At 41.5% G+C, this 18,015-nt stretch overlaps 2 protein-coding genes across 2 annotated transcripts in view; one reads left to right on the top strand and one right to left on the bottom strand.

Annotated features, from left to right (window-relative positions):
* The window catches only part of DYTN (dystrotelin), a 54,686-nt gene extending 51,233 nt beyond the window's left edge, over positions 1–3,453 (top strand). The window contains 1 exon segment of the mRNA XM_070506620.1: positions 268–3,453. Coding sequence (XP_070362721.1) covers positions 268–371 — 104 coding nt within the window. The 3' untranslated portion in view covers positions 372–3,453.
* A 68-nt stretch (positions 3,454–3,521) lies between these two features.
* On the bottom strand, positions 3,522–10,169 carry FAM237A (family with sequence similarity 237 member A). Its single transcript, XM_014836438.3, has 3 exons — positions 10,039–10,169; positions 7,950–8,371; positions 3,522–4,226 (listed from the first exon to the last, which is right to left on the bottom strand). Exons 2-3 carry the CDS (start codon positions 8,359–8,361, stop codon positions 4,087–4,089), a joined length of 552 nt encoding a protein of 183 aa, XP_014691924.1. The 5' UTR covers positions 8,362–8,371; positions 10,039–10,169; the 3' UTR covers positions 3,522–4,086.
* Between the last annotated feature and the right edge of the window lie 7,846 nt (positions 10,170–18,015).

Genomic DNA, 18,015 nt, shown 5'->3' with positions numbered 1-18,015 from the left:
AGCTTGAAGACCACTGCTCCCTGGCGCTTTCTGGCTATTCAGGTGTCATGGGAAGATGCCCTTTGAGACCCCACACCCTGGTTACATTAGTAACGCATCGTGGTTAATAATGGCCATCTCATTTGCTAGGCAGCCTAGAGAAAGGGCCTTGTCCTCAGGAACGGAGGAGTACGGGTTCGGTTTCTTCTCTGTGCCAGAGCTTTATCCAGCTCAGTTTGAGCGCCGTCAGCTGCCTTCTCTGAAGGACCCTCCTTCTGCTGATTTCAGAGCTGCAGTCTTCAGGACACACGGAGCTGTATCGCGGAGCTGAGCGAGTACGAGGGGCCTTCTCTGCCCTTCTGGACCACGTCACCCTGCCCAACTTGAAGTGAGGAGGAGTCCAGGCTCAAAAGCCCCTTGGGAGAATGATGGAATGTATTTTCAAAATCTGTGTTAAAAGAATTAAGCCTTCTGCCTCTCTCTCGATAGTCTGGTGTGAAGCATGAAGAGAAGTTTTATTTTCTAATCTCCCTATTCACGTGTCTTGGTTCTTCAGAGTAAAGCCTCTAGAGTGAGGGGTGGTGGAGGGAAATGAAAAGAGGAGGCCAGTCAGATGGGATGTGCTGAGCTCCCAGCAGAAGGCCGTTCTTACTTCGAATACCTTGGTAGTAATGTTCAATTGTGAGATCTACATGAATTCATGCAACTGTTTTCTTCACTATCATTTAAAGTACTGAACCGATGACCTGATTTTCTATCTAGATGCTCCTCTTGGAGACTAAGCTTCGGCAAAGAACTAAATACATACATACATACACACACACACACAAATTGAGTGCATGCACAGCTGAATCTGAATAAACTGGTTGCACCAGTGTCCATTTCCGGGCTGTGTTATTGTGCTCTACTTATGCAAGGTGTTACCATTAAGGGAAATTAGGTGAAGGATATACAGGATGTCTCTATATTATTTCTTACAACTGTATATGAATCAGCAATTATCTCAAAATAAATTTATTAAATTTTAAAACATGAACGTTTCTCACTAAAACTCTGCATCCAATGAGTGTGGCCACAGTACCCATATGCCTCCTTTCTCCGTATGTATGATTAGGATATAGATGCTTAGTTTAATAATGTCCACAGTGTGGCTAATACTTTTTGGCTGTTAGAGCACTTAGTTTCTAAGCACCTCTTATGTACTAATTCATTTAATCCTCCCAACAAACCCTTCCTGAGAAACTGAGGCACAAAGAGGGTCAGGAACTTGTCCAAAGTCATGTGCTCAGTACCTGATGACGCTGAGATTTGAACCCAGCTCCTGAGCCTGTGCTCTAACCACTGCTCTCAGTAAATCTTGTTACGATTCCATTGTTTTACCTGTTAGCTTGAGGTGCAGTCCATGCTACACTTAGAGAGGCTGTGGAATTTTGTTTGTGTGATCTATAATTTCTGGTACTGTTTCCAGAGTGAAATGACATCCAGTCTTGTATGATTAGGACTGGCTTATCCCTGTTCAGTCTCTCCCTGATATTTTTGAATTTGCTTTTCAGCCTATCACAAATTTTTGACTCTGGTTTTGTTGTTTGACATTTTCACTCTCCTCCTTACTTTATCCCAGCTTGTTCCTTACAAGTTTGACAAGCATGCCCTAGAGAAGCATGTCAGCCAGCAACAGCCCACGGCCAAGTCCTGCCCCCTGCCTCTCTTGTACGGGCTGTGGGCTAAGAGTGGTTATTACGTTTTGTTAAATAATTGAAAAGATCAAATGAAGAATAATATTTTTTGACACTTGAAAATGGTATAGATTCACATTTCAGTGTCCATAAACAAAGTTTTATTGGGACGAAGCCATGCTCATTTATTTACACATTGTCTGTGGCCGCTTTCATTCTACAAAGGCAGAATGGATCCGTGGCGACAGAGACCAGATGGCCCGTATCATATTTACTGTCTGACCCTTTGCAGAAAAAATCGGCCACCCCTGCTGTGTAGCACCAAGGTGAGGACGGAGCAGGGGCGGACTGTTCTGTAAGCATTGAGAGAGTGGCATCTTTTCAACATTTTGTAAGAGGTAATGAGTTTATGTGGCGGTTTTTAAGAATATGGTGAAAGACATTAGAGAAAGTAGCATGAAAGCAAAACCATGAGCCTGTGTGGAATGGCAGTCAGCGGAAGCTTTCTTTTTTTCTCATTTCCTGTATGATTTTTTAAATTATTTTATTGAGGCCATAATAGTTTATAACATTGTGAAATTTCAGATGTACATTATTATCTGTCAGTCACCATATATATGTACCCCTGTACCCCTTATGCCCACCCCTAGCCCCCTTCCCCTCTGGTAACCACTAATCTATTCTCTTTGTCCATGGGTTAATTTATCTTCTGCATATGAGTGAAATCATCTGGTGTTTGTCCTTCTCTGTCGGGCTTACTTCACTTAACATCGTACCCTCCAGGTCCATCCATGTTGTTGCAAACAGGACGATTTTGTCTTTTTTTATGGCTGAGTAGTATTCCATTGTTATATATACCACATCTTCTTTATCCATTCATCAGTGATGGGCACATGGCTTGCTTCCACGTCTTGGCTATTGCGAATAATGCTGCAATGAGCATAGGGGTGCATGAGTCTCTTTGTATTGTTGATTTGAAGTTCTTTAGATAAATACCCAGTAGTGGGATAGCTGGATTGTATGGTATTTCTATTTTTAATTTTTTGAGAAATCTCCATACTGTTTTCTGTAGTGGCTGCACCAGTTTGCACTCCCACCAGCAGAGTGTGAGGGTTCCCTTTTCTCCACATCCTCTCCAACATTTGTTATTTTTTGTCTTGGTGATTATAGCCATTCTAACAGGTGTAAGGTGATACCTCATTTTGGTTTGGTTTGCATTTCCCTAATCATTAGTGATTTGAACATCTTTTCAGGCGCCTGTTGGAAAGAGTGGTCACTTTTAATGTGCTCATTCTCCTAACCAAGCAAAAGCTGAGGCTGGGCCCCTCCCCAGTTCCTTCCCAGACTTGCTTCTCCTATTGTCAGAACTTGGCTAATCCTCAGATGCAGCTGTGTCTACTGAGAACCCTGTAGATAAGGTTTATAGCTGAAGGAGGACCCTAAACCTTCAGTGAAAACATTTACTGAGGCTTCTTTTGGACCTGGGGAAAAATCAAGTCAATTGCTAACATATCTGAAATTCAAACTGGTTGTCAGTTATCACTTATAGAATGATTGGAGAGATGAGAATAATTAGAGTTAAAAATAGCATTGTGTCTGGAACTCAAATAAATTTGCTAATCATTCAGGCCTGGTCCTTTTGAGGGAAAGAATGCTTTTGGGTTCTTTTCTTTTAATGGTGTTCATTTTATTTTTAGTTTGCTTTTCAATGCAAAGTGTAACCAATCATAGAATTTTAATATTTAGTCAAATAGAAAATATGCTAATTTGGAAATAATTTATACTTACTGCTATTTTATTAGAGTTTGGATTATTGTTAATGTTAACATTAAATATTGAAATAAAGAGACTCCAATAACATTCCTTGGGGTCCAGAGCTTTTATTAATTTGTTTCCATTAGAAGAATGCTTTATTTGCCAGTTTTTTGTTTTGTTTTGTTTTTTGCTTTATTCAGTTCAAAGTATTCAAAAATATTCTTTCAAACAAGATTCCAGTATCACAGACCATTAGTACTGGGTCATTAATAAATCTAGTGCCTTCTATGCCTGTGCATAAGCGATCCAGGGGTTAGTGTCTTGGAGGTCATGCAACGCATTCATGTTAAATGTACGGCATTCTAGTTCATTAAAAATGTCAAGCATTCCAAAACAAATGATCAAAATGAATACGAAGAATGTGAGCAGCCCCACTCCCCTTCTCATCCTTGGAAGCCATTCTGACTCTTTCAGACAGTGGGATGGTCTGGCAGTAATGTCACCATTTGAAGGAACATGCTGGCAGCCTAAAAGAGTGAAAGCAAGAGCTCTGAGAGAACGTGGCTGAATATTTATCTCTGGACATTCCCACCATTTCAGGTAAACAAATGATCAATAGTCAAGAAAATATATATTTTTTTGAATTCCAAGATATGAGTTAGCCCTGAGGTTAGATTTATTTTCTCTTTATTTCCAGGCTACTGGTCACTTTTCCAAGGAACTTGGACCCACTCCTGCGCACGTGCGTGTTTATCAACTCTTCAACCAGCTGTTTCTTCTTTAGGGCAGGGGCTCTTAGTTGCTGAGAATATGTCCCTGAAAGTAGAGAAAAGGAACAATCATTAGCCCACCAAATTAATTTCATGTTGATTAAATATTAATAAATTGATTTTCTAAAGTAAGTTTGCTGTTTTTGCTACTCTACTATCAAAAGTCTGTATAAATTTATTGCAGAGATGTATATATAAATTTGTGTTTATGCAAAATTTTGTGTCCTATGCAGTTTAGTTATAAAAATTCAGTAAATTGTAATAAATATATTTCCTTAATTGATATGTATTAAGATATACTTTTATGATTAAAAAGTTAAAAATGGTCATTATATAATTTTTAATATAAAAGTATAAAAGAAAAAACTTTAAGCCACACATAATATAATCTTCCAGAGATAACCACAGCTTAACGCACACAGTTCATGTCATCATTGAGTTTTCCATCACCCTAGTAGGGACGCTAGATTTTTTCCGAATTTTCTGTTACTATAAACAATCTTGCATAAAGAGCCCCATGCTGCATCATTGGCTACATGTCTGACCCTCTGAATGTTTCCTTAGAATAGATTTCTAGATGGGTAATTTCCAAATATGTTGCTTAGGAAATTTCTTGGAGTGAGTAAAGCAGAAAATCAAGCGTTTGTGAATCTAATTGTTTACATTTCTGAAGCATTGTTTTCTCTTCTGCTTAGTGTTTAAAAAAATAAGCTCTCTGAACATTTGCCAGCTAGTTAGACTCCGACAGCAAACATCATCAAATTATCAGTCTAAATTTTAATTTTCTTGTCATGGAGGAAAGCAAAGACTTACAATTTTTCTAGAACATATAAACTGCCAGGCTCAGGCAGGCAGGTTTTTCTGTTCCTCTCAGTGGCAGAGCAAGATTTGTTCAAGGAAGAGGCCATCAATTTTGACACAAACAATGATATACTTCAACATCCCTTCATTTGCATTTAAGCCTTTATGTTACCTGTGAGCTAACCTCAACTCTGTTATTTTCTATTTGGGGGTTTCCATCAGCCTACTCTTTTCCTAAATCAGTTACTCTCTCTCTCTCTCCCTTCACATAATCCATCATAATTAAGGAGTTAAGCCTGGGTACAGCGTTGTCACACCTCCCAGATATTTCAGCATTCGGCTATTAGCTCGTATCTTTCTAGACTAAATAACAATGATCTTTTGAGTCTCTTCTCAAATGATAATATCTCTAGTCCTCAGATTTTTTGGAATTCTCATTTCTGGACCTCCTCTGTTTCTGCTGATCGTTGTTATAAACAGCCAGTGTTGAGGGCATCGTCCGGCTCAGTAAGCCATCTCGGGATAAAGCTTTCCACATCCTTTCCATGGTTAAATACATGCCTTTCATACATTTCTGTTTTATAGAATCACAGAACATTGGAGTGGAGAACCTGAAGAGACTTTATGGGTCATCTAATTCTTTCCATGCCCTTCTTTTTCTGGTAAAGTATCTGAGGGCTAAATAAATTAATTAACTTGCCCAAGGTTACACAGCTATTTGATATCTCTTGTTTTCATATTTGTTGACTCAATATTAACAAATATGACATATTAACATACAAAATTATATAGGAGTTTTATGTTATAACAAACCATGATTCAAAGCAACATTTCTCAAGTGTATTTAAACTATTTAATTTGAGGACATCCAAATAACAAGAACCTTTTTGCATATTATGTAGACACTTATTTTAGCTCTTCCCTTTTGCTCTAATGATGTGATTTCCCTGAGAACTATAGAGACAGACACCTCTTCACCTCCACTCCCATCCCAGCCTTGTAGCATGTTAATCCCCGAGGGACAAAAGAAAAGATTAGTAGAGAATCCGTTCGGGTACATCTAGAGCCCAGTTGAGCCACTAGACATTTATTCGAGCCTCTTGAGATGAAATCTTGATGTTCCCGCAACTATCTAACTTTTAGACATAGTGTCTTCCTGACCCAGGACTTTCTGTGATTATGATTATGCAACCCAAATGGAAAGTCTTGTCTCCTGATCTGCAAACAATTGTTTATGTCAAACATTGAAAAAACTTCAATGAAGTGAAATGTTGCCTCCTCCTACTTGCAGAGCCACAACAGCTAAAGTGCGCAGACCAGCTGGGTCAACAGCAACTCTGCAGCAAGAGGAAGGAAGTCGCTTCCAAAGTTGAAGATAAATCTACTTCTTTTTTTTAAGAAGATAAAAATGCCTTGTTGACGTAGATCAAAAAACTGCACATAGTCTCAGACTATTCTGATAGGCTTGTTGCAAGCAACTAATCCGAAAGCTGCTTTAGAGAAAGACTACTTAATTATTTTTATATTCAGTTCAAAACAAATATTATTATTTTCATTTATTCTGTAGATACTTGAGTAATTCAAAGTGAGTGAAAAATATAAAAAAACAGGAAATATTGGTAGTGATTTGAGGGTGGCAACTAAATATAATAAAAACGGAAGAAAAGGCCCTACAGTACAGATGAAGAAAATATACAGTCCTTACTGATGCTGATGTCTGGGCAGCCTCTGTTCAAAAGATTTTTAAAATATTGATAACCAACATTTAAGAGCATTCATTTTGTGTTTCTACTTTAGTAGCTAAGCTACTGAAAGAATATTCCCTCTAAAAAAAGGAAATTGGTTTGTTACAATATTTGCCAAAATAATAAATTTATCTATAAATAATAGCAGCGGATTATCTAGTTTTATGGATGAGCGAATCATGAGGATTTTTAGTTACTGAGGTTAAAACAAACTAGATATACGAACGCTTTACAATATCTTGGGAAAGGTTGATCTAGGGCTATTACTGTTAATAGCTATTTTAATAGAAAGATTACAGAAATATATAACAATACCCACAATAAAATGTAAAACTACAAAAATTAGTTATGCCTCAGTTTTCTCTGGAGCATAAATAATTCTAAGAGTCCCTACCACCCAAACAGCCCTTGCTGCAAGCCTTGGAAGGTCGTCGATTAAAACAACACCAAGAAAGGAGCAAAAACAGGAACAAAGCGAAGGTGCCTTTCAGCTTACTCACAGCGGCTCATTCGTCCTCATTCTAATTCTATAAATGATATTTCTTCTCGTGCCCCCAGAGAAGGCTGTATTTGAATATAATATTTCCTTCATTGAAAATCTCTAAATCTGTAGGAAGTTCCAAATTACTAAAAATTAATTACTCAGCTTGCTGGAAGTTAATTACTTATTTGAGATTTGTTCAAAAGCAGCAAGGAGGTGAATTTGCAAGCCAGCCGATTTTTCTACCCTTTGTTTCATCAGCTAAGTACATCTCCAGGAGTCCCTCCATTTACATGACAGCAATGGTTTTTTTCTTTCAATTTAAAAGGGTCAAGAGCTTGTGTGTTGTGAATGCTTATGTTAAAGTCTTCCCAATTCCGTAGCAAATAAACACAGGTTATGACTGCCAATGTTCAAGCTAATGGTAAAAAATAGTGTTAATTGGGGGGCATCACTTTATGCCTGTATGTTGTATTTTGAGAATCAAACTTTTCCTTACTTGTCTTTCTGACTCTTCCTTGCTGCTGTTCACATGAAGTGTGAGGATGAGGACAATATGCTGATATGAACAGCTACCGTGAAATGCAAAAGGAAGTGCTATCTATCTTTCTATCACTTGTGTGCTCCTGAGAGGAATATATGGGGCAATGGATTCCCCTAAAGCCATTTCCCTCTTCTTCAAAATTCAGCACATTCACACTTGATTGACCCTTTCAAAGACCTGGGACCTGGGGTTGACCACCTTGTTTTCTCTTTGTGTGCTGTGGATGCACCGCTGAGATCTTCTCTTCCTCTCCAGCCAAGTGCCTCCTTCCTAAGCCATGGTTCCTGGAGAGGACACAGTCCACATAGATGTCCAAGAAGAGTTGGGCCAGATCCCAGAACAGTGCCCCGTGCTTCAAGTTCTCAGATGACTTCAGGTAGATCATAAAATCCCAGAAACCTGAAACAGTGTTGGAAATTCGAGGCTTCCGCATTTCCAGGAGGTGCACTGAAGAAGATTCCCAGCACTGAGGATCAGCTTGGTTAAGAGCCAGCAGGTCTGTCTGGCTATGACAGAAGAAAGGAGACACACAGCATATTCCCACAATGAGCAGGGAGCTGGTGAGGCTCAAGGGTCGGTAGATCCCTCCTCTGTTCCGAGGGTTGGCCATGGCCCTGAAACTGCACAGGATGGAAAGATCTCATATGAGTCCCTGCTTGTGCTCCACTCAGTAAAGAAAGTACTTCTGCCTTTAAGAACCTTGGTGCCAGCAAAGGAAACACACCATTGTCTCTAGGAAAAGTCTTATCCTGCTTCCCGTATCACAAGCCCCATTTTATCTAAAATGACTCATTGTCAAGACAGTTAGTGTAAAATCAAGATATTTAGATTAAGAAATATTTATTCCTAAGATATATCCCTTTGTAAGATGAGTAAGTGATTTGTTTTTCCCTTGTACAGAGAAATATAGTTTAAAGGAGTATTAAGTGAAACATTAAAATCTTGCTGCCTGCCTTCAATTATTCTATAATATTATAATTTAGCCTAGCTCTCCTAATCCAAGACTCCCATGTAATTAAGAATTTGAATATGTTTTACCCTCGGATGCTTTTCTATTCAGGGTGACTTTTAATTTTAACAAAAGGCATAAGAATAGCAAAATGTTATAAATACAAATAAACACAAGATATCACGCTAAAAGTATGGGAACCAAGGGACATATATTCACCCCATTAAAGCAGAACTAAGAGACATTTTACAAACACCTAAAATGTTCTGCAATTCTGATATAACTTTCATAAAGATGATGTTTTCTCATTTCTCTCTTCTTTCTATAATTCTCAAGAATTTTAATGAAAATTTTTTTCCTCATTCAACTTTTCTGGCCCTGAAAGCCTGTTGCAATAAATCAAGGCATCCATTTACCACTTTGAAGTTATTAGGTTAGACTTCAGACAAGTGCAATGAGAAATAATGTCCTTAAATTAATAATAACCTATGTTCTCCTTTTTCCAAGAAGAAAACCTTATCTGACTGTTCAAAGACTATACAAAATGTATATAACACTTAAGCAACTCTAACATAAAGAAAATACATGGCAGTATATACACCTCACTTTCAGTCTTCTCTTATATTTCCAAACCTCTTGGATGTTAGTATCATGAAGGCAGGCAAGGCACAGCTCATGGGCATATTCACTCTGTACTGAAACATCTCATGGTAACACTGTAAGATGTTGGTGTTATCTCATGATGGCACCATAAGATGGAATCTCTCTTCTGCACAGCAGCGGAAGGTACTGAGGCACCCTTAGATCGATATTTCAGAAACCGTCTTTGAACAAGGCACGTTCCTATCTTGAAGAGGCATACTGAGATTCAAGGTTATTCAAAAATGTTTTCTCTATAGTTCAGATCATTTGCACAGAATCTCTACCCGAACGAAATTATATTCAATACATCCTCTTCTGAACTAAAATATCCAAGTCGAGGGGCCCCTGAGGTTTTTTCCCTTGGGGGCCAAGTCCGGGCTGCCAGGGCTGAGCCTACAGAAGACAGAGGGCGGGCGCTGTCCGGGGTGCTGAAGCGGCGCCGTCGGGACTCCTCCGCTCGCCCCGCAGCGCCGGGAGCGGCCCCGGAGGCCCCCCGCTCGGAGGAGGGTCTTCCCCGCGCCGGCAGGTTCCTCCGCCCCGCGTGCGCCGGGAGCCCCGCCGGAGCCCCGCGCTGTGCCCGGCGCGCCCCGACCTGCACCTGGCTCGCGGCCTCGCCCCGCTCAGTCCTTTGCGCCCCGCCAGCCCCCTTCCCCGCGGCTGTCCTCCCCGGTCGCGGAAGGCGCCCCTCGCTCTTACCCGCCAGCCCTCTGGGCTCCCTCGAGCGCGCGGAGAGGCAATGCCCGGGCTGCTCCCCGAGCGGGCGACCGTCCCCAGCTTCAGCGTCCCGAGGGCTCCGTGCCTCTTCTTAAGCAGTGGGAGCGCTCGCGCCTCTTCACGTCTACGTCAATGAGCCGGGAAACTGCCGCCACCCCTCGCCCCCAAGCCCGTCTCTCGCACCCTCCTCCTCCCACGCTGCCCTGAAGATTTCCCTTCAGGAAACAAGCAGGCTTGGCCATCCGCACCCTCGTTGACCCTGACCCACGCCCACCCTCCACCCAGCGGAACTGTGCCCGGTGCGACTTGTCTCCCCGGTCCTAGCTCCGAAGGCGTGACGCTGCGGGCGCGCTCTGGAAAGTTGGGACCAGCCCCGCGCCGGTCTAAGAGCGAGTGGGGCTCCCCAGATCCGCCCTCTCCAGCGCGCCTTGTTTGAGAATAAAGAGATGTGAGGGAAGACCCAAGGCACCTGGGTGTCCTCCCAGCGGTCAGTAAAGTCTCCAAGGAAGTGACGCACCTCCCTGAGACATCCTGGGGGCATTTCTCCTGCCAGCCCGGGGTCCTGGGCCGGGAGGAGAAAACACCCCTGGGGCAAGGATGTGGCTAGGGACACGGCTCTGCTGGAAGCTCTCCTGGGGAAAGGAGACCTCTTATCTCCAGATTCTGTGACCTGTGTCACGTCGGGAGCCCTGGATGTTGCTGGCATCACTCCCGTCAGCCCGTTGCTCCAGATTTCACAGCAGAGTCCCTGCTTTCCCAGAGGAAATGCCTGGGATTCCCTTTGATTCTCGACTCACAGCTAGTTAATATCCTAGTCAGAGCAGGAGCCCTGTCACCCTACGGGATTATGCTAACCATTAGCATCCACCCTACCTGAAAACACACCCAGCCCAGGGGCCTGAAGCAAAACATTTACCTTTGCAAGTGTTTGCAGGTTTTGCCCCTGGCCTCAAAACCCTCTAAGCATCCTGAAAACCATGTATAGTCTCCATTAACTGAAGGCTTTTGTGCAGGCTCAGTAGTATCCACGGTTACCTTCCAGAGGGCACAGGGAGGAACCATGCATAGAGCAAGGTTTACCCAAGACTTGAGAATGCACCCCCTACCCAAGTAATAGGAATAAAGAGCTCTGGAGAGGACTCCTGAGGGGTTCTGGGCTCTCTCTCCTGCTCTGAAACTGGATGGAGTGAACTCGTTTCTCAATCTGTGAACTCAGCATACTGATGCCTGCTTCTAATTACACCCTAAGAATGTGGGGAAAGATTGTAGGTGAGGTCTTGGACTTGCTTCTTGAACTTCAAGGAGCTCTGCCTCTTGGAGAAGATCATCAAAGAAACACAGGGCTAGAGAGTGGCATGGGAGGACCCTAAGGAAGAGAAAGGGAATGTCGGGGGCAGACATGGCCCCTTTGAGGAGGTGTCTGGTGAACTTCTTGAAGAAGGAAGTTCCTGGGGCCCAAGGAGAGGAGATGGTCTCCTCCAGGCAGAGAAGTCGGCATGAGCAAAGGCATGGAGGGAGAACTCAAAGCAGTTCCGTGCTTCTGGGGAGCAAAGTCAAGGAAAGAAGTGAAGAGCGAGAAGGGAGAACAGAAGTAAGGACAAGAGATGTAATTCTGGCTGTGGCCGTGTTGAGAGTTACATTATGCTTGAAAACATCACTACATCAACATGCAGTGCTTAATTTCTTTTCAAGTGCCATGTGTCAGGCACTGTTCCAGGTGCTGTGTAGACAGAAGGAGCAAAACAAAGTCCCTGCACTCGTGGAGTTCACATTGGGGGTGGAGGAAAAATGTACATTTTAATTGTAAAATGATATATGTGTATAATGATCTGTGTTTCTAGCTTCTGTGTTGAACGGTGAGTTTTCAGCTGTGTGTGGACAAACACATAAATAGTGAATCAAATAAACAGATAGTGCCATGCATGAGTCAATAATGAGAGTCTGTCTGTCATTCTGCAGCCTAAGAAGAAACATGTGTGTCAGGTGTGATAAGGAAAATCAAATGATCATGAAGAAGAAGTAAGGCAGGATTAGGAAAGGACGGTGAAGAGCTATTTCATAAGCGATACTGAGAATACCTTCCTGATGAAGGATATCTGAGTAAAGACCCTGAAAGGGAGAAAGGGAATCGTGCATACACATGTGAAAGGATGCTGGGGGTGAGGGGAGCATGGAACGAGTGTGTTGTGATTGTTTTCTGGGTATAGTGGTAGGAGGTGAGCTCAGAGAGGTGGTCATAACTCCATCCTGGCTGCTCAGTAGCCAACAGACTGGAGGGGGTGAGGGCAGAGGCAGAGAGTGCAGTGAGAGCTGCTGCAAGACCCAGACGAGAGATGACGGTGGGTCAGATAAAGGTGGCAGCAGTGGAGTCGGTGAAAGGGAGAAGATTCTGAATACATTTTGATGGCAGAAAGGACAGGACTTGCTGATGGACTGGATGTGGGATGCAAGAAAAAGAGAGAAACTGAAGATGACTCCAAGTGTTGGGGGCTAAGCAAACGGAAGTTTGGAGTTACCATCAGCTAAGAGGAAAAATGTTTTGAGGAATAGGTGTGGGGAAGGGAAATCAAGAATTTGGTTTTCAAGATGTTAAGTTGGAGATGACTGATATCCAAATGGAGAAAATGAATCCCCAAGGAAGAGGTGGGTCTAAGATAAAAACTCAGACACAGTGCTCGGGAGAGAAGTCAAGAGTTGGGCTTTAGATTGACCTGTAAGCAACAGTTAAAACTCTCACAGGAAAGTATGTAGAGTGGGTACAATAGTAGCCTGAGGGTAGAAACTGAGAAATGCCAACATTTAAGCGACTAAGAAACAGAGTTAAGAAGAACCAGAGAGTGTGGTGCTTTGGAAACCAAAGAGACAGAGATTTTCACAAAGTGGGAAGAAATCAACCACATCACACAGATTCAGAAAAGGAGGTTGATAAAATGAAAACAAAGAGTTTTCCATTGGATCTTAAAAGCAGAAGGTCACCAAGTTGCTTATTAAAAGCAATATCAACTAGTGTTGGGAAGAAGTGGGCTGAGGCAGAAGTGGAAAGTGAGGAAATGCAGACAATCCCGGTGAAGCACTTCCTGCGAAGTTTAGAAAAGAAGATGAAGAAGAGTTGGAACAGGAGGTCAGGGGTTGGGTCTTTGTCATATTTAGAGGCTGAGGGAGAGGAACCAATAACGAGGGAGGAGTCGAAATTCAAGAAAGAACGGTGACTAAAATCTCAGCAAACAAGAATCCACAGGGCTAAGAGAATGAGGAGGAGCCAACGTTCAATAGAAGGGAGTAGCTTGCTCTCTGAACAAGGAAGAAGGCAGGCCACTCTGGATGTGGACATGTCCCAGGTAGTAGAGGGAGTGGTGGAGAGGAGTTGAGAGAGGTGGTGATCAATGGTTTCAATTTTCTTAATGAAGCAAGATGCACAGTCATCCACAAAGAGTGAATGAGGGTAGGTGCTAAGGAGGAAACTTAAGGAGAGTGAAAAGGCTTTGGAATAATCACTGAAGAGAAGAAGGGAAGAGAGGAGATAAGAGAGAGGAGAAAGATACTAAGGAAAGTGCTAAAAGCCCAGGCAAAGTTTGAGACCATGAATTTGTAACAAACCATTTTGCATGCTTGTGTGGTTTTTATGAGGCAGAATAGCATAGTGATGACTATTATGCTTCCGGATCCAAACTGCCTGGGTTTGCACCATTTCCCTCACTTGTCATATTTCATTGATTCTTAGATGCAGGTTTTTACATTTAACACCACTGAAATCAGGATGTATCTATCTACTGATGGCACCTTCCAATTAGAATTGCATTTTCTTTTGCTTTTTCAGAATAATGGGGCATCTACAGTTGATGGTGTCTTTGATTTGATGTATTGCTTTGGGTAAGTTACTTAACCTCTGCGAAACAATTTTTCTTGCTTTTAAAGTGGGCAAAAATCTCCCTTATGGCTGGTGAGGATAAAATGAGATCATACACGGAAAACACTTAGCATGGTGCTGCTTTAGCAAGTACTGGATAAATGCTAGTTATCCTTTTCCTCCCGCAGTGCACATCTGACTGAATGTCGGGGGAAAGAATGAACACTATTGCATTGATTCAGAGTTAGAGCTTTGTTGGGTAAATGCTGATGAAGGAAAAGGATGCAAAAGAATTAAGGCTATAAGCAAGTTAGAAAGAGAGAGGAGACTGGGAGTAGAGAGATGAAAGACTGGGAGGAAATAGAGGAAACTGGAGGTCTCACTGAAGGAAAACAAAAACAGGTGTAAGAGGAATAAAGAAAGAGGAGACTGAAAGGCAGAGGGGTTCCAGTCAGGGAGAGGGACATGTCAGTGTCAGATTTTGGACATGGAGCAGCTCTGGGTTCTGAGCACAACCACCGAGATGAGCAGCTGAAATGGAGTGAAGTCAAGGCCACCGTAGCTGAGCTCCACCTTTCCTGTGAGTGTGAAGATGATGCACTGAGAAGCTCACTCCTGCTTTCTGGAAGCCGAGGGTGTGACATTGCTATCCCAACCACATGGCCCAGAACAACTCTTGCCAATGAGAGTAAAGTCTTTAAAAATAATTTTTTAAAAAAGCCTAGCTAGGGTCTGTTCATATGCTTTTTTTCCTTTTCAATGTAATTACTTGGGACTGGACATTTTGATTTTCAGTAAAGCTTTTTGGTGCCTCCCTGGAAAATAATAGCCTGGTTAAACATTTCTTGTAAATACAATTTACCAACTTCCACTTGAAAATTAAGTAGTCATCTTATTGAATATTTTTATTTAGAAGAAGATCCTACATACTCTGTGGTAACATATATTTAGTATTCCTAGGTTATCAGGGCAGTTTGGAGCAATTCTTGGAAAGGAATATCTATCTTTCATCTGAACCTTACCATCAGCTTAAAAACTGAAAGAGGAAAACGGCATACTAATTCTTGCATTTAGATAAAAAGAAATCCAGCACCAAATCATTTGAATGAAACATTTTATATTCTGTTGAATGTACACATTTGGTATTTTATCCTTGTGTTTTCGTTTCCACAGACTAGACTCTCTCTAATGACGATGATCATTTGGTCAGCACTTACATTGAACAAAACATCATTTTCATGTACATGGTCTCATGTGGTCCTAAGGAAAACACTTTATCCTCCTCTTTCCCCCATTTTGCTGTAAAGTTGAGAAATTTTCCTAGGCTCACTTAGTTGGTGAGAGTTAGAACGTGGTTCTGTTTCCTAAATTTGGCTTTATTCATTGTCATTTATCTGTCCTAACTAGTGTGCTTGCACAAACACATGCACTGACACCCTCTATTCTCTTCACTGTATAGTCTCTCGTTTCCTCTCTTCCTCCTCAGTACCAACTGGGAGGGAGCATATGGCAGGTGCAACTTACAGAGAGCATAATTTTAATGTTGCATCAGGAATCAGCCCATCCCATCATCATTCTGACTTGTTAGAAAATATTGAGGAAACCAATGGGTCATTTAAAATTACATTATGCTAAATAATTGGTTTGACTGGCATTTGTCATCCAAAGAGTTGTTTCAGTTTTACAAGGTTGCAGCCTAGGGCGGAAGAATGACTAGTTGAGAAGTAAATCGCAATTAGCTGACTGTGCCCCATGGCTAGATTTTCTGATTTTTGCCACTTGAAGCAATTCTCAAAGACATTAAAAAGGACTTCCGATTAATTTTAATGAAATTCGAGAGCAGTTATATAGATAGTTTGCATCTTCAGCAGTGCACTAATTTGCAAATGATGGGGACAGCCTTCAAGAATAGGGTGCTTCTTTAACATTTAGGATCAAATAGTAAAAATAATGACTTTCTCCCATTCTTTTACGCTTTTCCATCGTTTGAAGATGGCAATAAACAAGGACAATTTCCGGAATGCCATTGGGGTGAGTGGATGAGTCATTCTTTAAGTGTCATCAGATTCATAAGGACAAGTTGCAAGGAAGGACTCAGATCACGCTGCATGTTGATTCTAAAATGCGCAGAAAAAGAAAGTTACTCAGGGCACAGGAAGAGCTCCTTCCTGTTCTTCCTGAGGGTACAAGTGAAGACGCTGTAGTTGTGATAATAGGTGTAGTGGTGGTTTCCTTGTAGGGTGCTTCTCAAGATGCGTGCATCCTTCACCCATTCTTTCCAGTATGTTGCAAAGCCCATAGAGATTCTTGTGGCTTTGTCAAGAGTAGAGTTGAGCTCTTGCAATAACTCCAGCAGTTCAAGAGCAACCATTATAGGTATTGCCTTTCAGAATTGTCCTGTCTTTTGAGTTCCTCATTTCTGAAGGAGACTACAATATGAGTGATTTGTTCTTAATTTGCTTTACATACCAAGGCAACAATGACAAAGTTCTAAGATTTTAGCAGCAGATTCTTTTTCTAAGACTTCAGTTATGATGGGGCAGCAAAAAACAACGTAAAATCTCTATTTCAACACATATAAGAAGAGCAGAGGGAGTCACAGCTCAGAAAGCCAGGGGTCTAGTGACAATCATGGACTTTTGCCAAGAGGAAAACATTTGGGAAAGAACAATTAAGGACATAGACCTATATGTTGGAGGCATAAAACATCTTACAGTGTGAGCAGGGCTCCCGGAATGAGGAGCTTTTCCTTGACTCATGTGTGTCTAAGGGATTTAGCTCTGCTCTGCTCTAGATTCCTACACACTTTTGTTCATACTTTCACTATGTGCTTACCGTATTCTAATTGTTACACATGCTTGTCTGTCTCTCCTCATCTTCCCACTCCCACCCTATTCAGGCCGCGAGCTCCTTCAGAGTGGGAATCCGTTCTGACTACTCTCAGCTTTACAGTCCAACACACATACAATAACTTCTTAATCAATGTTGGTTGAATTTATTCATGAGAATGGTCTCATTTTGAACATGAGACTGGAGTAGTAAGTGTCATTAATCAACTTGCATTGATAAAATTTCTTTCTCGTGTCTGGATAAAGAAATTAAAATGTCAGTCAGACAATTTAGTCTTTTTTCCTTTACCCAGTGCCTCCATTTTTTTTTTATCATGCTTTTATTGAATGGAGATATTACTTTGATGTGATTATGGACATATCCTCTGAAATGGAGTTTTTGATTGAAAGACTGTAATCTAAAAATAGATGCTAAGTATGAAAGTATAAAAATCATTTTTCCCCGAGGAAAAAAACATTTCCCATTCAATGACAAGATTTTAATTTTCAGTCATTGGGAAAGGGGAAACATTCCAAATCTAGTCTGAGATCATTTTTGTAACAGGCTGTATTAGCTAGGAGTGCATTAATCTACAAGTGACAGAAAAACTAACTGCAGTAGCTTAAATCAAAAGAGGTTTATTTTTCTTACTTAACAAGAAGGCTGGAGACACATGGATGCTGATGTTAGTTCAGTGGCCCAAGGATAGCAGGCCCCACATTTCTGTGATCCCCTTGGCCTTCCCTTGGACTCACAAGTTAGCTGCCACAGCTCCAGACATCACATCTACATTCAAAGCAGGAAGTAGCTAGAAGGATTGTTCCAGCCCAGCCACATCTGTTACTTTTTAATCAAGAAAGTGAAAGCATTTCTAGAACCCTCATCAGTGGACTTAGGCTGAAATTCATGGGCTACAATTAGGTCACATGGTCATTTATAGATGCAAGTAAGTATGGGAGAAAGAACTCCAGTGGGAGGCAGCAAAGTGTGTTGTCCGGGGAGTTGGGAGTGGCTTTTGGGGAAGCGATCAGCAAAGTCAACCCCAAACGCAATGGGAGCTGATGGAAAACTATGCATTGAATAAATTCAACTTTAACTCTAAACGGGAATAACGCCTTTGCTGGTTTTTTTTTAATGTTTTTAAATTTCTTTAGGTCTTAATTTCTTTATTTAAAAATGGAAGTTTTATGCTTATTCACCAAACATTGCATATTTGAGACATAGAAGATGCTGGTAAGAATGCAGTGCCAATTTCATAAACTACTTGGGGACGTACCTGCAAG

The sequence above is a fragment of the Equus asinus genome, chromosome 4 (assembly GCF_041296235.1).
Source record: "Equus asinus isolate D_3611 breed Donkey chromosome 4, EquAss-T2T_v2, whole genome shotgun sequence".
NCBI classification, from domain to species: Eukaryota; Metazoa; Chordata; class Mammalia; order Perissodactyla; family Equidae; genus Equus; species Equus asinus.
This window is presented reverse-complemented; position numbering and strand designations above follow the sequence as displayed.